Source organism: Phyllopteryx taeniolatus, chromosome 1 (genome assembly GCF_024500385.1).
Source record: "Phyllopteryx taeniolatus isolate TA_2022b chromosome 1, UOR_Ptae_1.2, whole genome shotgun sequence".
Lineage (NCBI taxonomy): Eukaryota > Metazoa > Chordata > Actinopteri > Syngnathiformes > Syngnathidae > Phyllopteryx > Phyllopteryx taeniolatus.
Window position 1 is genome coordinate 3,117,148 of NC_084502.1, and position 21,307 is coordinate 3,138,454.

A 21,307-nucleotide genomic window follows, 5' to 3' on the forward strand; every position below is an offset into this window, starting at 1 on the left:
AGGAGGTTTAGAAAGTTCCAGAGGTGACTCTCGTCTTCGTCTCTCCCTCAGGATGCTGCGGCGGACCCGAGTGGGTGGAGAGAACCGCGTCTAAGTCCAAAAAGCCAGCCCGACCCCGCCCTGAGCTGCCCCCTTCCCTCATCCGCATGCCTCTGCCCGTACTGATGATGTCACTGACTGCTGTGAACACTGTTTCCATGGAAACGCCCGCCACCGCTTTGGCCTACATTTCAGGCAGCACGCACGGCGCCCCAACCCCCCAACCGTGACACCAGAGAGGATACTGGCTGCTGCACACAGGAAGAAGAAGAAAGACGTTCCAGCTGCTCTCGCTCGTCTTTCCTGAGAGCGAAAGTTTGAAACTGCTTTCTGTTCCAGGTTGTTTACTCATCTCCGTATGTAAACAACAACATGAACTCAATGTATTTATTCCTGCTGCGCTATCGACTAGAGGACAGCGGCACCCCTCCTGCTCTCAAAGAGCTCCCGTCTCCCTTGTTTTTAATTATTCCAATTATTTAAGCATTCATAATGTGACCTTTCCGTTTCCTTTTTATGTATATGTGTAAAACACGAGGGCTCTGCGACTGTTTTTAACATCTCTGTGCTTCGGAGGACATTGTGCACCTCCCTCTTACATATTTGACTTTTCATTTTGGGGGAAAGGAATCAGGATGAAGTCATAGCTGGTGAGACAGCAGACATAGCCATTTTCTTTTCTTTTTTGTTACATTCCAAACAAAAATTGCACATGATTTAATTTTCACGTTACAAGGCAGGCAATCTGGCACATTCAGAGATCGGCCTCGGGGCTCGATCGGGTGATCTTTCGTTTGCCCAAATTGTCCGGCCGGTCGCGCATTAGAGCAATTGTGATGCCGGTATTGGATTCATGTCAGCAAAGCGTATTTTTATCATCACGTCTTCACGGCCAAACAGTGAAAATGTGGTGATCAGAAAACCCTCCACTATTGTGAACGTGTTGCCAAAGTTAGTCTTTTTTTTTTTTTTGGTTTACCCACCTGGAAGTGGGGAAAAATATGCCATGTTTAATATGTTTCACCACTGCCATCATGCGTTTTAGAGATTCCAAGTTGCACTGCCGCTGTGCTTTCATTTAAATGTAAACAAGCGTCTTCATTCACGCCTTCTGCATGTTTGTACACTCAAAGGATGTCAAGGTGCCTTCAGTGGGTCCACTCGGAGCTTGTATACGACGTTCCCAGTTTTGTTTTCTCTGTTGTGACGTAAAGTCAGTATTGTCGCTCGGTGTCTGGCCACGGAGACACACCCAAGCCATAAGGTATAATGAGGCGAGAGCAGGGATGCTCGGGAACACTTGTTGTCCCACTGAAAGTTTTCAGCATCATGCGTGTGTGACTGCATACCCCGTGCGGCCTCTCCCAACCAGCCGTCTGCTTCATTACTGCAAATGTCTGTCTACAGTCCCCAACGTTCACCTGCAGCGACATGGTAAACACCTGTTTTGACTGACCGGGTCTCAGCAATGCGCAATGTCGACAAAACGTTGCCTTGCGCCCTCCAATAATTTTTTATTTTTTTGTGTTTTGTTTGTCTTGCCTTTTTTTTTTTATTTAAAAAAGGTTCATACAGTAAGAGGTCAAACTGATGAGAGTCCCACAACACCTGCGAAATGTGTGTGTGTGTGCAGGGCCCTTAAGTGTCTTTTTTTGTTTCCTCACTTGACAGTCTCGCCTTTCTGTTATGTGCCTAAACTATGGAGAGGAAAAGTATTCATTTTAATTTTGCCTTTCATAAACATATTCAAGCCTGAGAAGTAAATAAAATACTGCTTTATACAACGCTGTTCTAGTTTCTCTGCATGAAAATGCTATTTAGTCAAGACTTGAGTTGTGATTTGGTAATCTTGTTTACCGGCTTCAATTTTGAGTAAAGAGACATGGAGTAAACCTTTCATGACATTCAGTTTATTCTGCAAATACCACCTGTAAAAATGATACATTAAACCTAAGTAGGGAACTCTGGAAAAGTTCTGTTCTTTTGCAGTCAAATGTACGTAATGTAAAAACCCTCCATAAAAATAAACGTTCAAACACGTCAAGGATGTAAAGGAGCACTTGTGCCATACAAACGCTCCCCCACTTGTCAGTGTTTTGTGTTCTTGCCTGCTTAAGATGCATGCATCTCATCCTTTTATATATATTTTTTTACAGTATGTACAAATGAATGGACAATGTCAGAAAAACCCCCTCAGTGCTTATTTTGTCGTTCGATGCAATGATGAGCCCCACTTACACGTTTCACGAGTCCAGAGTGTGTGCAAGACGGCGATGTTTTTACTTTTAAGGCTTCAGGAAACTCATCCAGCAGCAAACTACAGTGAATGACACACGCGGCTAAACCTCACAAATTGTGGGTCCCCACCACACTAGTTATTATTGTACCGTCACTTTTTCTTCCACTACTACTCAAACTGCCATTAAGGAACATGGTGGACAGCAGGATCTTGGAAGGGGCATGAAGAAAACAAAAGGGTGGGCCGGAGTTTTTTTGTGTCCATCTCACGAAACGGCTGAGGTCACATCTGCCCATTGAGGTGGGGGACGAAAGGTTTGAAGGCCCATTCCCATCCAGCGATCCTGTCATGTTTTTAAATCCACCACCTCAATCTGCTCCTGTAGTCATTCAGACAGTAAAAAAAAAATACCATTAAGAGTGTAACTACATCTTAAATTAGATTTGAAGACGCAGAAACTACCTTCAGTACAAACAACAGTCTTGGGAGTATCGCCCTCCCCAGCTTGTCCGCACAGCGACTGCTCTATTTTCTCGTCACGCCCTGCTTTCGGGTGCGGCTCCAGAGGGGAGGAGACTGCCGACGGCGGCTCGACTGTGACGCCCGGCGCCGGTTTCGGCCCAGACGCTTGCTCCGGTCGAGCCGCAGATGCCCTGGTGACGAGCCAATGTCTCACCAGATCTGTTGTCAAACCGGTCACCTTTGACAGTTCCTGTAACTGCAGCCAGAAAGATGCGGTCAGTACCACTCATCCCAACCAAGATTTGCACAATAATCAATCATTTCAATGCTATTCTTTTTTTTAATAACATGAGCAAGAAATTCCACACAGAAACCCTCTGAAGTTACTTTCAATCTTAATTTTAGTGAAATGAAGTTCAACTTCATGAAGTTGACACACAAGCTTGTTAACAACCCTGAAATCTTGATATTTTTTAATTTGGGGGGAAAAAAAAAAAAAAAGAAATGCTAAGTACGCAGCCCTTGTCCACATGCTGGCTTTCATATGTGAGCCCCTCCCCCTCCCACTTGCTCTTTCGCCTTCTCGCCGCGACGTGGACGCACTCACGGCTGACAATGAGGCGCTCTAAAGCGGCCACGCAAGCAGACATTTTTGGGTTGTAGGCTAACAAGTTGAAACTGTGGCGAATAACAGCTGATGTGAACGAAGGCGCCCGAGTTCTTCTATAGTGGGCGAGGGGCAACTCATACCGGACGCCCAAGTCCGTCACTGGGCGTTTTAGACGCGCACCCCCAAAAATCCAGAAAACTGAGATGAAAACAGTGCGAGTGGAAAAACAGTTCAATGGTATATCGCCACAGTTGAGTACCACATATCTTTGCACGTTTTCAGCAATTATCTTCAAACATGTATCACTAATTGTAATTTATAACTTAACTAACTCCTGCCACTGTGAATGACCTTTGACCCATTGTGCAAATTCTCTACTCGTTTGTCGTCAGTACCTGCGACTCTTCCTGACTGCCGTGGCCGTCGAGGTGGGCATGGAGGAGGTGCCCCTTGTCCTGGTTTAGATCTTCCTCCAGGGCCATGTTCTGGTAAGCCTCCAACCACTTCAGCTGGCTGCTCTTCTGCATGTAGCGACAATCCCCGAACCAGCGCACCACGTCGGGCCGGGGCAGCCCCGTGCCCGAGAGGAGCTCGTCGTACTGAGCGGCGCTGGGCCACTGCGTTCGCGCGTAGACTTGCTTGAGCAGGTGCAGCTGCTCCGCCGTTTTCTTACCTCGCAACGCGACGGGTTTCGGGTTGGCAGGAGCGCTGGACTGAGCGCTTCCGCTGGGGCCGTCCGGCACTTCATCCTCCGATTTGCCGTTGGCCTCGGTCACCTTCAGCATCTTCAAATTGATCTTAATGGGGTTGACTTTGAGTTCTCCAGAAGCGTCGTCATTTAGTCCTTCCTCTCCATAAGCGTCCGTCCCGCAGCCCAATGCTCGCGCCGCCTCCTCTTTCCTTTTTTCGGCCGCTGCTGCTTTCTTCCTCCTCTCGGTGAACCAGTTATGGATCTCCCTTCGGGTCATCTTGGTCTCACGTCGCAGTCTGTCCACTTCTTCTCCTGAAGGCTCGGTGTCCTGAGCGAAGCTGGCCTCTAGCGCTTTGATCTAGACCAAACAATCGGGCAAGAATAGTCACTTTCTAACCAAGTTGAGCAGACGAAGCATCAGTGATCGCTAGCAGTAGCTGTGATTCTGTGACAAACAACCATCGTGTATTCTCATAGTAAGATTTTTGTAGCAATTTCTTAAACGGTTATCTGCCTGACCTGCTGCTCCTGCGAGCATGAGGGATTTGGCTAACAAATGAACATGTGCTAGAAATTATACTCCGCAACAAGAGCGCATGCAGAAACACAAAGTACAGATTTTCCATTGAACTTCATATTCATTGTCTTAAGTACTGTATATGCTATGCTGTTAGAATGGCAATGAGCAATCTGCAAGTAGCCACAGTTTGGGCCTCCATTGAAGAAAAATAAATGTTGGTCGTAATGTCACTGAAAATGTTAGCGGGTTACCCCATAATGACAGGGTGGACAGCAATTTGAGGGACACATGCAAAATGTCAAATATGATCAGAAAAATAATATAGACATGATCAAAATAAAATAACTCGTTTGACTTGTTTTTGACTTTTCATGAGAATAAAAGACACACCTGTTTGTCTCGTGTGCGGCGCCAACGTGGCTGTAATGAAAGATAAAATACCAGCGGCTTCTTTACATGCTTTCTACTCCAAGCCGGGGACCGTGAATAGTTTGAAGGTTGGATTTTCAGTGAAAGGCACTCTTATTTTTCGTTGTTGGCCTTTGAAAAAAGATTTTCATGAAAAAGGAACTCAGCTAGAGAGACATCTTTCATTTCAAATGGGATTTTCCTCCGTGCGGTATTTTTACACTAGTGGCAATTACTCAGTTTTTCGCCATGTACTGTAGTTATCCTGGGATGTAAGTTGCCCAAGTGGCTCGCATCGTCTTTTGTGGCCATGCTCACCTGGTGAGGTTCTCTCTCCTTGTAGCGGACGACGGTGAAATCGGGAGAAGGTGATCTGGGCAGTCTGCGCGAGGGCGTGACGGGAGACGTGGGAGTGTGCGTTGACGTCGGGCTCAGAGGAGCGGAACTGTGCTCCGCCGTTTTTGCGCCAGAGTAGGTGCCGCTGCCGTTTTCCGACAGGTCGACGGGTCCGGGGCTGCCCGCGTCGCCGTCTGCCGCGCCGCTCCCTGCCGACTTGTTCGGCGCGCCCGTGCTGGAGCGCGGGCCCTTGAGGTTGCGAAGGTGGTAGCGTCGATCACTAAACCACTTGCGGACTTCCCGCACCGTGAGCCCCGTCAGAGAGATGAGGCGGTCCACCTCCTCCTGGTCGGGGTACGGGTTGCTCAGAAAACTGTCCTTGAGAGTGCCCAGCTGCTCCTGGGACTTCTTGCCCTTGCAAAAGCTCGGGTCCAGGAACGCGTTGATGCTGCGGGAGCTCAGGGAGCTGCCAGAGGCGCCCGCCGCAGGAGACGGCGACGAGGATTTGGAGGAAGGGGACGAAGCCTCGTCCATTTTGAAGGAGTTGCTTGCGCTTAGGTCCGCGTCATCTGCACTGGCGCAAGAGGCGTCGTTTTTGTTCCGACTACCACTCGAGTCTTTGCTCTTTTGCCCACTGTCGTCTGTTGCGCTGCTGCCATTTGAAGGCTTGCCGTCTACATTGACTTTGAGGGGGTTTGCACTTTTGCCGACATGGGTTTTGTTCTTGCCGTTGGCACCGCTGTGGCATTTCACAGTGGCGCTACTCACCTTTGCATTGCCGTGGTTATTGTTCCCCAGAGTGAGATTGATGACGCTAGCTTGGCTGCTGCTGCTAATGACGTTGCTCGCGGCCCCTCCTCCACTCCTGCTGCTCTTACTGCTGCCGATGATGTTGCTTCCCGTACCGCCGCTGGCCACCGCCCCCACCATCATGCCGGCGCCCTTGTCGGCCACTAGCGCCGCGGCGGGTCGGGCCTGCATCATAGGTCGGGCCGCCGCCTGGGGCTTGGGTGTGACGGCCAGCGCTACAGGGGTGCCGTTGACCTGAAGACCGTTGGCCATCATGGGCTGCGTGACGAGGACACCCCCTTGGCTGACGAGAGAGCCCTGCAGGATTTGAGGGATCCCTGTGGCCCCCAGGACTGTGATTGTTTGCGGAGCGGGACTGTGCGACTGATTGTGTGCGCTGCTTTGGATGATGGTGTTGAACATTTTCCTCCTGGCTTCCTCGATCTCCTCGGGAGACCAGCTGATGCCTTGTTTGAGTCTCTGCGCTGTGAACCAGATCTTGATCTGCTCTTCGGGGAACTTTGTGACCACAGTCAGGTAGCAGAGCTCCGCCTTCGTGGGATACGGGAATTTGCTGAAGGAGGTCTTCAAAAAGGAGGAGGAGTCCATGGAGGCATTGTAGGTGGGGATGCTGCTCAAAGGAATCATCACCTGGATGCGAACAGTTGGGAACGTGAAGAGTTTTACATGCTGACAATCATCCATATTTAATCTACATCCAGAAATGCCTTGAGATACAAGTGACCTGACTTTTGCATTTATTTTTTTTTTAAGATAAGAGCCGCCGATCGATCGGACGTTTCGGCGGGTAGTTCATGTTTTATATTGCAGAGGCCGAAAATACAAATTGAAAAAAGCTGAAATTAAAATATGCTTATTTAATAAAAGGAGCACAACCATGCACACAATTTTATTCGAGCTGAACACTCGATAATAACAAACATTTCTGTTGTCTTGATTTAAGTGTGTTGTGTAGGGATAATTGACATCTTAAATCATTGTAAATCTAGTTCAAGTAAACATAAGCATGCCATAGTCATCTTTAATAACACAACCTGTTTTATGTAGAATTTCACCTGACCAAATCCGGAAAACAGGTTAGCGGACGTCCTTGTGTATGCTGCGATAGCTTAGCAACTAGGAACTGCTGTGATGGTTTGAACTTAAACTTGGTCAAATTTTGTTTTGTGATGTCTTTGGACAAAAGTGAAATACATGTGCATCATGTAGTTCTACAAATATATGTTAACACGAAGCCTAAACATGGGATATGGTCATCTTTAGCAGCTCCAGAAGATATTTTGTGTAAAACACAAATGTCCATGTCTCCTGCCATATAGGGCACTGCCAGTCATCTGAATCGGAAGGAAGTGCTTCATCGTGTTTTGCCGAATGCGCATAACCTCTATTATCCAGTAACAAAATTGCAGCTAGTGAAAATGCTGAGTGGCTAGAAACTCTGGGAAACCACTACCCACAGTGGCTGGTGAGCAAAACATGAACGTCAAGCACTGCGCACACACACCAGATTGAGCGGCACAACGTGCATTGCAGGAGAACAAGCTGACCGAATCATTTTCAAATTGTATTCAATCATGTCAAAGTTTTTATAAAGTATAATATTAGAGCGCTACAAGGAACGAATGAATCTCTCACCTCAAGGCACCACTGTAATCAAAGCAAGAATTACCTTTGGGAGATTCTTGGAAGTTGAGGCATCTGAGGAAACTGTGGTCGCAGAGGATTGATGCAGGCTTTTGTTCTGAACAGAGACCGCCTATATTATAAATGCACTGACTTTTGCAAACCAATCGATCAAACAGGAGGACAGTAAAACTAAGCATGGAGTGAACCTACCTGGGCGATGGGGCTCTTGAGCACCGGTAAAGCTCCAGACCCATTGACGATCTGAATCGCTGAGGGAAGTGTGACCTTGTTTGTTCCATTGTGGACAATTGTGGGCACATGGGCCACTTGTGTCACTGCAACCGTCTCCTTGGAGCCATAAATGGAGAGGGCATCTGACGAAGGCTGGGACACTACAATTCGTTTAGGCTCCGATTTGCCCTTCAGCATCCTCATGATTGGTGTTTTGGTGATGGAAATCTCATTATCTTTGCCCTCATCTGTCCCAGGTACTATAGTCTGCTCCACCACCGCCCTCCTGTCCCTCCTTCTCAGCTGCAGAGGGCAATTAAACATGCTGGGGTGAATCCTGGCATTGTGCAGGGCCAGGCCCTCAAACTTAAGCGCCGAAAAGCCACACTTCACACAGAGGAAGCTCGGGTCCGAACGAAATTCCGGGTGCCCGGCGTACACGTGGTCTAAGAACAAGTTAAGGTCGTAGGTTTCGAAGTTGCAAGGCTTGCAGATGTAGGTACCTGTGTCGTCGACGGGAGGGTCTGCTGCCTCCAGTAAGGGAGAGTCTGCAAGGTTCGGCGGGCTGTGCGCGCCCCCTCCGGAAGTTATAGTTTGCCGCTGAAGGACCGGCATGTCCATGTCCTCAAAGTGGTGTCTGATTTTGCTGGGGATCATACAAGGTATCGTAGACTTCCTCTTGCTGGCCATGGTGTGGCCACACGGTGGGGAGCGTCGCTGGAATAACTGCGAGTAGGATGCGATTGGGAGGATGGCTCGTTGCTGGCAGCCTAGAGGCCAGGCGTCGAGGGCGGGAGTGCGCACAGCATGCTCATAGGTCCACTTGGAGCTCTCATGGCGGCCTGGAGGAGAAATGCGGAGACAACAAAACATTAAAAAAAAATACAGTAGCCTCATAAATAGATGCGCTTGATTCTAAAAGCAAGGATATTAGCAAGATGTGGTGACTTTCTCCACGTTGAAACGAATCAAACCCCAAAACATGATTGAAAGGCATCCTTACGCCATGAGGCTCATGAATGAGAGTTTTTCAAGCCCACTCTGCTTCTTCACTGAAGACTTTTTGGGAGTGCTCCTGCCTGACTCCCTCTTTTCCCCTCCCCCGTGCTGCTATGTCTCACTGCCCCTCAATCATGACCCCCCCCCCCCAAACACACAGTGAGAGAGCATTTGAGAAAAAAAAAAAAAATGAGCCTCTGTCCCTTGCACACCTTGACAATTATTGTGACAAACACTTGCGTTACAAGTCTAGTTGTCAACTGTAGCTCGGAATATTCTTTAGCTTTGGGGTGGGTTTGATGATACAAATCAGGGAATATTTCCCTCCATATCCTGCGTATCCATACAAAATGGCGAGGCTTCCTGGGGAGGAGTTTCACCATCCCTCCTTTCTTTCGCTCTCCCTCCCTCAGGCGGAGAGCGGAGGAGGTGGGTAGAGTAGCCAACAAAACCACTCAAGTACGAATAAGGTTACTTTCGAATAATGGGACTCCAGTCAAATTAAAAGTAGTCCTCAAAATAATTGACTTTGGGTAGGTATTGAGTGCAAAGACGACAAGTACTGAGTAAATAGTAAGTAACCACCGATTTATTTTTGAAAGAGCATGAATGTCAAAATAATAGGATTATGCAAATTCAAATATTGCCCAAGAACATGACTTTATGACAATCCTTAAATACAACCCCAATTCCAATGAAGTTGGGACGTTGTCTTAAACATAAATAAAAACGGAATACAATGATTTGCCAATCACGTTCAACCTATATTTAATTGAATACACTACAAAGACAAGATATTTAATGTTCAAACTGATCAACTTTATTGTTTTTAGCAAATAATCATTAACTTAGAATTTTATGGCTGCAACACGTTCCAAAAAACCTGGGACAGGGTCATGTTTACCACTGTGTTACATCACCTTTTCTTTTAACAACATTCAATAATTGTTGAAGCTTTGTAGGTGGAATTCTTTCCCATTCTTGCTCGATGTACAGCTTCAGCTGTTCAACAGTCCGGGGTCTCTGTTGTCTTATTTTACGCTTCATAATGCGCCACACATTTTCAATGGGAGACAGGTCTGGACTGCAGGCAGGCCAGTCTAGTACCCTCACTCTTTTACTACGAAGCCACGCTGTTGTAACACATGCAGAATGTGGTTTGGCATTGTCTTGCTGAAATAAGCAGGGGCGTCCATGAAAAAGATGTTGCTTGGATGGCAGCATATGTTTCTCCAAAACCTATATGTACTTTTTAGCATTAAAGGTGCCTTTACAGATGTGTAAGATACCCATGCCCTGGGCACTAACACAGCCCCATACAATCAAAGATGCTGGCTTTTGAACTTTGCGTCCATAACAGTCTGGATGGTTCTTTTCCTCTTTGGCCCGGAGGACACGACATCCACAATTTCCAAAAACAATTTGAAATGTGGACTCGTCGGACCACAGAACATTTTTCCACTTAGCATCAGTCCATCTTAGATGAGCTCGGGCCCAGAGAAGCCGGCGGCATTTCTGGGTGTTTGGCTTTTGCTTTGCATAGAGTTTCAAGTTGCACTTACGGATGTGGCGCCGAACTGTATTTACTGACATTGGTTTTCTGAAGTGTTCCTGAGCCCATGTGGTGATATCCTTTACACATTGATGTCGATTTTTGATGCAGTGCCGCCTGAGGGATCGAAGGTCACGGGCCTTCAATGTTGGTTTTCGGCCTTGTCGCTTACGCAGTGATTTCTCCAGATTCTCTGAACCTTTTGATGATATTATGGACTGTAGATGATGAAATCCCAAAATTCCTTGCAATTGTACGTTGAGGAACATTGTCCTGAAACTGTTTGACTATTTTGTCACGCACTTGTTCACAAAGAGGTGAACCTCGCCCCATCTTTGCTTGTGAATGACTGAGCAATTCAGGGAAGCTCCTTTTATACCCAATCATGGCGCCCACCTGTTCGCAATTAGCCTGTTCACCTGTGGGATGTTCCAAACAGGTGTTTGATGAGCATTCCTCAACTTTCTCAGTCTTTTTGCCATGATCATTAATGATCATTTGCTAAAAACAAAGTTTATCAGTTTGAACATTAAATATCTTGTCTTTGTTGTGTATTCAATTAAATATAGGTTGAACGTGATTTGTAAATCATTATATTCTGTTTTTATTTGTTTAACACAACGTCCCAACTTCATTGAAATTGGGGTTTGTATATATAATGTAGTAAGGTTCTCGTTGACATAACAGCACAAGAGAGTCACGAGGCAAAGACTATCAAATCTATAATTATATATAATTTGATTATATAAAACTGACTGGTGGATTTACTCTCATACCAGCAATACAGACATCCGTTTCATTACTCAAAAACAACACAAGTCCTGCTGCTACTATTTTTATATATATCTTTAGTGCTTTGCTGTGCATACATCGCTGACCATTTTTTCCCCTCTCTGCTCCTTTAAGATGCGCACAACGCTTTCGATAGTGAAGACCAGAACACTCCAACTGGTCTGAGTGGGTCGAACCAACTGGAGTTTTCATTCACGTGCTGTGGTTGACCCGCTGGTTTGTTTCACTGTTGCAAACACAGATCGAGAAAGCCTGTTGCAAGTTCCTAGTGGAGTTATTGTAGGCTGAAATATTGACATTTTTAGGCAGACACAGATGATGGCTGTTCTCTTTCTATTCTGTATCGCTCATCCTCGCTTGGGTCGCGGGTGAGCAGGGGCTGAGATTTCTGCCATGTTCCACGTAAATAGTCACTTGAGGAACTTTGCTTCCGTATGCAGTCATGAGACTACCTGGCTTTATTTGATTGGTCAGCAGGAGTCAGATGTCACGAAGTAGCAAGCGGAATGTAGCTCAGTGTCACGGAGTAAAAGCACCGTTTCTTCTTGACCAAAATACTGAAGTAAAAAGCGTGTTGCATTCAAGACAACGTTGACAAGCACAATTTCTGCTAAAGGTTGCTCGTGTAAATGTAACAGAGTATAAATGTAACTCATTACTACCCACCTCTGGTGATGAAGTACTGGAAGATGGTTCCTTCTGTGGCCTGGACGTGATACCTCACGCACAAAGTGGCCAAACCTACCAAACGCTCACTAGCTCACTAGTTTAAATGGTAAATTCAAGAGCCTCTTAAAAGTCCTGCCCCTTATTACTCCAGGCACAATGTCTGGTAGATATGCCAAATCAAAATGTTGACCAAGTGAGAAACCTGCCTTTCTCCAAACACCAACAAGGCCTTCATTCTCACTCTCTCTCTCTCTCTCTCTCTCTTGTGCCCACAAAGTAAACACACAAAAAGTTTGTACAAACAACAGAAAGGTCATGGTAAGTTAGTTTCAGACAAGTTAACGCTCACTCCACGGGGACGCTACAATTTCACACACCAAATACGCCAACATCAATTTTTTTCATTGAAATGCTAAAACTTTGGTTCACAGCACGTGAGGTGAGTGAGGAACTGAACTGTCTGCCACTTACGAAGAACCTGATGATATTTTCTTCACCCGTGGCTTTAGGCATTAGCTGCGGCACCGCGTGGAACGTGAGGGGTTAACTGGCAACTGAGATTTGTTACTGTCGAAGGAACGCGATGCCCCTTGTTCCTTCGAGCACCCCCAGGGAGAGTTACGACCCTCGACTTGGGCTGTCGTGTACCCCTCCTACTCCTCTGCCATTCAATTCTGCAACAGGGGGCATCGAGCTGCCAAGGCGGACCGGTCACATGACCGACACAAAGGCTCATGGGTGAACAGTCTCAGTCATCAATTACGTGGCTGCGTCGGGTGACACGAACGCAAGCGAACGGGACGTGGGGGATGGGGAGCCACTTCGGGGTGTTAACAGTCGTGGAGGAAGTGCAGAGGTGTTTCAGAGAGGAATTTTCCCTACCAGATACCCCCCTCCAAGCGGCGTACCCTGCCAACCCCCGCTCTTCGACGCGCCCTTCTTGCTCCAAACTACAATCCCGCAGTGCTCCACCCCACTACGCCACCTCACCTCAACCCCCCCCCCCCCCCCCCTCCCCACCTCTTCCCTCCTCACTGTGCTTGCTCAGACTGGAATGTTCCAAACCAAGAAGCTCCTCAGTCAGTGGACGGAAGCTAAATTTAGGCTTTTCACATTGTCATGCAAATATGTTTGGGATAAAATAATAAAATGTAATGAAGATTTAATTGTGTAAAATTCAGTGCAATGAACGGAGCTACAAAGTTGTCCCACAAAGTTTTGCCTAATCAAGCCCAGTGCTCTAGGCCTGATTCAGGTGAGGATGCAAACAAAGGATGCCGGCTGCGCTATGAACAAAACACTCAGGCGGCTTGTTGACTCACGGCATACGAATGCAACGGTGTCAAACTGGATGTCACATGTTGTGGCGGATGGCGAGTCTGCGTCTGAGTGTCAGCATTTGCATGTGTGGGTTTCCTGTGAGATTTCGAGTGAAGCAATGGAGGTGCGGCTGGCTGAGCAAGGGCGCATATGTGCTTACGTTCGTATGCATGTGGGGTGCGGGGGTGGGTGGGTGGCCGGCTGCCCGCCTGTCTGCCTGCCTGCGAGAGCCTGCGAAGCTTGTTTACGGTGGTGCCGAGGCAGCTCGTTTTCCTGCATGCGAGAGTCACAGATCTCCCGGTGACACAAACGAAAACGTTTTTGCCCTCCTGGTTCATACCCTCCTGTTTGGCGGTTCTGCACAGCGTGACCTCCTTTCATCCCTTGGCCTGACTTTTGTGTAGGCCTGCGCTGAATCCACAGAGTATTATAAGCCAATAATAGCACACGCACAGGGTAACATGGAAAGTAGGCTGCATAACATGGCCGCAAAAATACCAGTCACTAAGCAGCGGATACACTAGTGCTGATGACAATGCTCTCCTTAAGAGATGTATGCACACCGTTTGCTTGTTTACTCGGTTTCAAGCTTCCTCGCTTGTCTTTTTACGTCACAAACACCCCCCGTGGCCCCATACTTCCCCTCTGGCCCGCCTTCTTTCCCCACTGTTCCTCCTCCTTCTCGTAGCATGTTTGGCCGAGGGAGACAGGTCGGCAGTGCCACTGGTGTGTTACTGTCCCCATGGCAACCACCTCCTACCCAGAGGTGGGTAGAGTAGTCAAATATTGTACTCAAGAGTACTGTTACTTGAAAGTAATATGAAAGTAAAAAGCAGTCCTCCCAAAAATTAAGAGTAACAAAGGAAGAGAGGAAAAACTACAAGTACTGAGTAAATGATGAGTAACTTCTGATTTGTCAGAGCATGATCGTCACATACTAAACTAAAACTATAACTAAATCAAATGTGAATGCGCAGTGTGTGGTGCACCCGCGCCCGCGAGCAATATTAGCAGGAACTACAAAAGATGCATGTTTTACAGTTATGACCATAAAATAGGGCTAATGTGGGTTAATATGCACAGCCGAAACAACAACAAAAAACATCTGAAACTTACCGCAAGCTGTTTTCCCAACTTAGAACGGGGCTGGGATATCCACGTTTGGGCAGACAGTGCCAGGCAAATAATACATGCATGACAGCTGTTGTTTCTGTCGACGGAAAAGTAAACACAGTCGCGCACCATTAGCTTCTATGAGAATGACGACCTTCCCAAAATGGCCACCACACAAACACGTCGATTAGCTGGGCTGGCGTATCTACTGTTTATACCCATGCCCGCGAAGCCCAATGGAAGATGTTGTGTGAGGTCATGTGACTCTCGTATCGTTTGATTGGTGAACTAGAGTTAAACATCACTAGCGGTTGCGTTCTATTGGCGCAAACAGCGCCCAAAGCGGAAGTCGTAGTCAAAACAGAACGCACACGAAGAAAATGATAAGCAATGATTGATGAAAAGGTAGCGAGCGGCATGAAGATCATTGTAATGGAGTAAAAGTACAGTTTCTTCTTAACATAAACACTTGCGTAAAAGGAAAAACTATACTGCATTAAAAGTACTATGACTAGTACAATTTATCCAAAAATGCTACTTGAGTAAATGTAGCATGTTCCTACCCACCTCTGCTCCTACCCCTACACCTCAACCAGTTCAGGAACACAAAACGTGTGCACCTCTCTCTCACTCTCTCTCACACTCACGCACACACCATTCAAGTTTGTTTGCTTGTAGGGGCATTCAGAGCATCCCTGGACTACAACACCAATTCCAATGAAGTTGGGACGTTGTGTTAAACATAAATAAAAACAGAATACAACGATTTTCAAATAATGTTCGACCTAGATTTAATTTAATACACTACAAAGACAAGATATTTAATGTTCAAACTGATAAACTTTAGTGTTTTTAGCAAATAATCATTAACTTCAAATTTTATGGCTGCAACACGTTCCAGAAAAGCTGAGACAGGTGGCAAAAAAAAATTTCAAACTGATAAACTTTATTGTTTTTAGCAAATGATCATTAATGATCATGGCAAAAAGACTGAGAAAGTTGAGGAATGCTCATCAAACACCTGTTTGGAACATCCCACAGGTGAACAGGCTAATTGGGAAGAGGTGGGTGCCATGATTGGGTATAAAAGGAGCTTCCCTGAGTTGCTTAGTCATTCACAAGCAAAGATGGGGCGAGGTTCACCTATTTGTGAACAAGTGTGTGAGAAAATAGTCGAACAGTTTCAAGACGATGTTCCTCAATGTACAATTGCAACGAACTGTCCACATTTCAAATTCCATCCATCCATCCATTTTCTGAGCCGCTTCTCCTCACTAGGGTCGCGGGCGTGCTGGAGCCTATCCCAGCTGTCATCGGGCAGGAGGCGGGGTACACCCTGAACTGGTTGCCAGCCAATCGCAGGGCACATAGAAACTAACAACCATTCGCACTCACAGTCATGCCTACGGGCAATTTAGAGTCTCCAATTAATGCATGTTTTTGGGATGTGGGAGGAAACCGGAGTGCCCGGAGAAAACCCACGCAGGCACGGGGAGAACATGCAAACTCCACACAGGCGGGGACGAGGATTGAACCCCGCACCTCAGAACTGTGAGGCTGACGCTCTAACCAGTCGGCCACCGTGCCGCCACATTTCAAATTGTTTTTGGAAATTGTGGAGGTCGTGTCCTCCGGGCCAAAGAGGAAAAGAACCATCCGGACTGTTATGGACGCAAAGTTCAAAAGCCAGCATCTGTGATGGTATGGGGCTGTGTTAGTGCCAATGGCATGGGTAACTTACACATCTGTGAAGGCACCATTGATGCTGAAAGGTACATACAGATTTTGGAGAAAAATACCATCCAAGCAATGTCGTTTTCATGGATGCCCCTGCTTATTTCAGCAAGACGATGCTAAATCACATTCTGCACGTGTTACAACCTGTCTCCCATTGAAAATGTGTGGCGCATTATGAATTTAAAATACGACAACGGAGACCCCGGCCTGTTGAACAGCTTAAGCTGTAAATCAAGCAAGAATGGGAAAGAATTCCACCTACAAAGCTTCAACAATTGGTGTCCTCAGTTCCCAAACGTTTATCGAATGTTGTTAAAAGGTGATTTAACACAGTGGTAAACATGACCCTGTCCCATCTTTTTTGGAACGTGTTGCAGCCATAAAATTCTAAGTTAATGATTATTTGCTAAAAAAAATAAAGTTTATCAGTTTGAACATTAAATATCTTGTCTTTGTAGTGTATTCAATTAAATACAGGTTGAACATGATTTGCAAATCATTGTATTCTGTTTTTATTTGTTTAACACAACGTCCCAACTTCATTTGAATTGGGGTTGTATTTTAGACAATATTGGTGCTTCCCAGCTGGGTGTGGTCATCAAGGAAAAGTTATTGGTCAGGGGCGACTCTTGCTGTTGAGCGCACGTCTGACTGCCATTCCAGACATCTGCCTTGATTACTTCTCGTTCGCCTCACGGGATGACTAAAGTATCGATCTACCTAGCTATCTACCTTTGGGCTTGGCCCGAAGTGACCGAGGTACTGCCGAAACCCAGTCATAAAAAATAAAATGGGGAAAAAAGAAAAAAGAGGGGGAAAAAAATAAAATAAAAAATAAAAAATAAAAAGTTGAAGCACAAGTCTATCTAACCTCCCTTTGTCCACCAACTTAAGGGTTAGTTTGCTCCGGTGCTGACAATCACAACTCTCTGAGAGATCCGCCCATGACTGGCTCGACACTGGCAACAGTGGGAATACTTCATGGCAGTTTCCTACTGGGTCAGCCCATCCTCTCAGGTCACAGAGCAGATGGCTGTGTGGCTCGCAAAGGGCTGCATTGCTGTGGCCTCTCAGAACCGAGCTGCTGAATAGAGAGCGTGAGGGAGAGAGAGAGAGAGAGACAGAGCGAGAGGAAAAAAATGGCGTCGCATCGTGCTCTCTGCTGTCCGACCTAAAATGGCTGACACCACAAGCTGCAGGCCAGTTGAGCAGAACGCAGGCTGCCCCTGCCGCCTCCGCCGCTGCTGCTGACCCAAACCTGCTTGCGCCGGATATGGGACTGAATCAGTGCTCTCTCGCAAAAACTGTGAAAAGGCTCCCGGCTCGCATTTCCTACCGAGCCGCTTGTCAACTCGGTAGAGATATGCGAATAGATTGTCGTCATGACACAGGGAGGGAGGGTGACGTCACCGAACGGATGGCGCTCGGAGGAGCCGTGAGTGAAGACCGAGCGTATCAAATGAACCAATGTAACAATTCAAAAGATTACAGAAATAGCTCTCATTCGCACATCCCCTGCCAGGTGAAAACGTGACCCAAGGACACAAGTGCAGAGAGAGTCAAGCAGTCGGTATTCTATTGAATTCCAGCAACACAAAACGCTGCTAGCTTGAGGTGCGTCCGTGTCGTTTAAATTTGCTTGTTTTGGCCTTCGCAGCGGCGCATCCCGACTTCGACGTCGAGTCACAGGCCGTAATGCCGTCGTGGCAAACTCTTAAATCCCCCAGTTACACACTCATGACATCGTGACATGACTCACATGCCAACTTATTGTTGACTGTTGGGCATCACAATCAAGCTGCTGTGAAAATATTTCATCAAAAGCAAAGGATGACGACAGACAGCGCACAAGGTTAGGAGCCGATTTGCAAAACTTTAAAAAGGTCGTTCTGATTGGAGAACTGGAACAATTTTATTCGTAGCACGTCGAAAAATTGTACAGGGCAGTGCGCGGGTTCGCTCTAGCGGTGTGTGAAAAATCACTGAATTAAATGGAGTACAAATACATTTTACAAACATAAAATACAATCAAAACATACTAGAATGAAGCTTGTAGCTTTGCGTACTGGCTATTTAAGTTTTTTTTTTTGCAAGCACAATTCACATTATAGAGTTGTATTTAACTTTTTAGCACAGTACATTTGCATTTAATCTTTTAGAACTCTTAGTTTTGAAACATTTAAATAAAATGTTTATTCTACTTCTATGTGCAATACATTTGAATTGAATCATTATGTTGTTGTTTTTCTCATCTTCTATAGGTAGCTTTCGATGTCATCAGTATTTGACGGTGAACAAAACAACACGCACGACGTTACGGGAAAATGATAGCGCAGGCGCAGCGCTAACGTTTATACTGCATAATACCACAGTAGTTTACAATAATAAATACAGGTATATTTTTTAGGACTAGAACCTCTGTCTCGGTTTTTAAATGAACACTTAGGCCTACTATGTTTCTGCATTTTAATGTTAGTTATTATGGGAGCACTTTGAGCTAACTATTTTTTTGTGGTGGTACTCTGGGTAAAAAGTATGAGAGCCACATTTAATATAATGCAAACATATTTAATCAAAAAGCAGTCACGTATTTGCAAAACTTTTAAAAGAACTGATTAGAAAATTCGAACAATTCTTTTGATAGCACACTGAAAAATTGTATCGGCAAATAATTTTTTTTTATTGTTCACAAATAGTCAAGTGCAACTAATTAACTGGGTGCCCGAATAATAATAATAATTCTAAATTGAATTGTAAAAAAACAAATAATAATAAATAAATCAGCTGGGAACGTCATCGCCATCCGACATTTCTCACAACGATGCGTGTTCATCTTCCTTCCGCTCAACTTCGCCAGGCGGAGTGAGTCCCAACTTCGTGGGCACGACAATTCCACGCGCGTTCGAACCTCCGTACCGGGGGGAGCGCCGACGAGTCTCCGGCCCGAGAGCAACCCCGAGTCTCCGCCACCTCCGCGACGGCTGTCGCCATTTTAAAGCAGGCGACGTACGGTGCGGCTGGCCGGCGAAGTTGGGCGGAGGGTGAACCGGGCTCTCTACAAATGCACACCAGGAAGCAACACTCACCTCACGTTGTCGGCGCACAAAACAAAACAACAACAACAAAAAAGCAAAAAGATATTTAAAAAAAAAAAAAAAAAAAAGTTTTCAATGATTGGAGCTCGGCGGAAGGAGAAGCACACTGCCCGGAGGTCTGCGCCTCATTGACGGTAACTTCAAGGTGGAAGCTGCTCGGTCCATCGGCCGGTTGTCTTGACGCCTGGAGCCCGGCGGCTGCTCGCGACCGCGACCCCTCTCCGGCTCGGCCTTGCTGATTTGGTGCTGGTTCCAGTGTCGGCGCAGCCAATGGACGCGCGGACGGAAGGAAGGGAAACACGGCGGACGTCGAGAGGGAAGAGGCGAGCACGTGACGCCTACGTCACTGACGGCGGAGTTGGCGTGAAGAGCCCGACAGAGAGAAAGCGACTTGCCGCATGTCAATTTAACCCCGCCGCCGCCCAAAAGGAACATCGGCCGGGCAGCCCTCCAACGGCCCCGGGGCTGTTCAACCGCGTTCAGTGCCACTTAAAGGCCATTTACACACCTGTCTCCTCCAGGTGACCTCTCTTAAAGAGGCAGACCCGGTTGAATCCGTTTAGCGTTCGTTCTTCCTTTTACAATTGATCATAATCAAACATCGAAAAACAAATAAGTGACTCACGACTGTATTATTATTATTATTATATATTTTTTTTTTATCAAAACAACCCACGTAAGCCATACACACTCACAAAGGTTTGGCCTTGGTTTCACTGGACTATGACACATTTATTTTCCACATGCGTTTGGGAGATTAGAATGTGTTTAGTGAAAGCAAGGTTACACTTGTTGGCCTTTCCTCCAAAAGGAACGTTCGTCATCATCATAAGAAGTCGAAACTTACACACTGAAGCGCGCTGGTGGCAGCATCAGGCTTCAGGGATGTTTTTCAACTGAGTTATGAACAGTTTGAAATAGCAGTCAGTGTGAACGCAAAAAAAGGACATGAACATGGATGGGAAAGCCTACTAGAACATCTAAAATGTATTTGGGGTTATATGAGGGACCTAAAATGGCAGGGTGGCAGGGCTGTGTGCTGAGTCCCATTAAATATGACTTTGAATGTGACTGTTGAATTACGTTATGACACAACAGCAGTGTGTACACTTGTGCAACTACATTATTTATTATGTCCCGTCCCCTAAAATATACTTTAAAAAAAAAAATTATTACAAAATTCAATTGAGTTGGCATTGAAACAGGGGTGTGTAGACTTTTTACATCCACTCTAAATATGTGGAATAAAAAAGTTACCTTTAAAAAAATATAATACTCGTAAAGTTACGATGAATTCATATTCATGTAAAAAGTCACATTTTAACACATGAATGTCAAAAATACAACTTATTTCTTATAATGTAGGAATATATTCTCAAAAATAATGCACATTTAGTTCTTGGGTGGCTGCAAACAGGGTTTTGTTCCGATAAAAATACAACCCCAACTCCAATGAAGTTGGGACATTGTGTTAAACATAAGTAAAAACAGAATACAATGATTTGCAAATCATGTTCAACCTATATTTAATTGAATACACTACAAAGACAAGATATTTAATGTTCAAACTGATCAACTTTATTTTTTTTTTAGCAAATAATCATTACCTTACAATTTATGGCTGCAACACGTTCCAAAAAAGCTGGGACAGTTAGCAAAAAACACTGAGAAAGTTGAGGAACGCTCATCAAACATCTGTTTGGAACATCCCACAGGTGAACAGGCTCATTGGGAACAGGTGAGTGCCATGATTGGGTATAAACGGAGCTTCCCTGAACTGCTCAGTCATTCACAAGCAAAGATGGGGCAAGGTTCACCTCTTTGTGAACAAGTGCGTGACAAAATAGTCGAACAGTTTAAGGACAATGTTCCTCAACGTACAATTGCAAGGAATTTTGGGATTTCATCATCTACGGTCCATAATATCATCAAAAGGTTCAGAGAATCTGGAGAAATCACTGCATGTAAGCGGCAAGGCCGAAAACCAACATTGAATGCCCGTGACCTTCGATCCCTCAGGCGGCACTGCATAAAAAAACCGACATCAATGTGTAAAGG

General features: G+C 45.9%; 2 protein-coding genes across 8 annotated transcripts in view; one reads left to right on the plus strand and one right to left on the minus strand.

Annotated features, from left to right (window-relative positions):
• Nucleotides 1–1,823, plus strand: part of plcg1 (phospholipase C, gamma 1) — a 28,254-nt gene extending 26,431 nt beyond the window's left edge. For all 4 annotated transcript variants that reach the window (XM_061751616.1, XM_061751701.1, XM_061751788.1 and 1 more), the window contains exon 33: nt 52–1,823. In XM_061751616.1, the coding sequence (XP_061607600.1) occupies nt 52–94 (43 nt within the window). In that variant the 3' untranslated portion in view covers nt 95–1,823. The remainder of the gene's footprint in view (nt 1–51) is intronic.
• Nucleotides 1,824–1,927: 104 nt separating this feature from the next.
• Nucleotides 1,928–19,759, minus strand: zhx3b (zinc fingers and homeoboxes 3b). Of its 4 annotated transcripts, none has more exons than XM_061751995.1 (7): nt 19,241–19,759; nt 7,952–8,814; nt 7,785–7,856; nt 5,288–6,745; nt 3,746–4,399; nt 2,741–2,996; nt 1,928–2,657 (listed from the first exon to the last, which is right to left on the minus strand). In XM_061751995.1, the coding sequence occupies exons 2-7, from the start codon at nt 8,660–8,662 to the stop codon at nt 2,647–2,649; spliced, it is 3,162 nt and encodes a 1,053-aa protein (XP_061607979.1). In that variant the 5' UTR covers nt 8,663–8,814; nt 19,241–19,759; the 3' UTR covers nt 1,928–2,646. The 4 variants fall into 4 exon arrangements, with proteins under 4 accessions (XP_061607979.1, XP_061608067.1, XP_061608147.1 ...); XM_061752083.1 differs by lacking the exon at nt 19,241–19,759 and adding an exon at nt 14,421–15,204; XM_061752163.1 differs by lacking the exon at nt 19,241–19,759 and adding an exon at nt 11,982–12,901.
• Between the last annotated feature and the right edge of the window lie 1,548 nt (nt 19,760–21,307).

Bases quoted from the DNA above. Each gene is read 5' to 3' on its own strand.
- zhx3b (XM_061751995.1), bottom strand. From the start codon at position 8,662: ATGGCCAGCAAGAGGAAGTCTACGATACCTTGTATGATCCCCAGCAAA. The intron at 6,746-7,784 runs GTAATTCTTGCT...GTTCGCATCCAG, and splicing joins CTTCCAAGAATCTCCCAAAG to GTGATGATTCCTTTGAGCAG. The intron at 2,997-3,745 runs GTACTGACGACA...TTCTGGCTGCAG, and splicing joins GCAGTCAGGAAGAGTCGCAG to TTACAGGAACTGTCAAAGGT.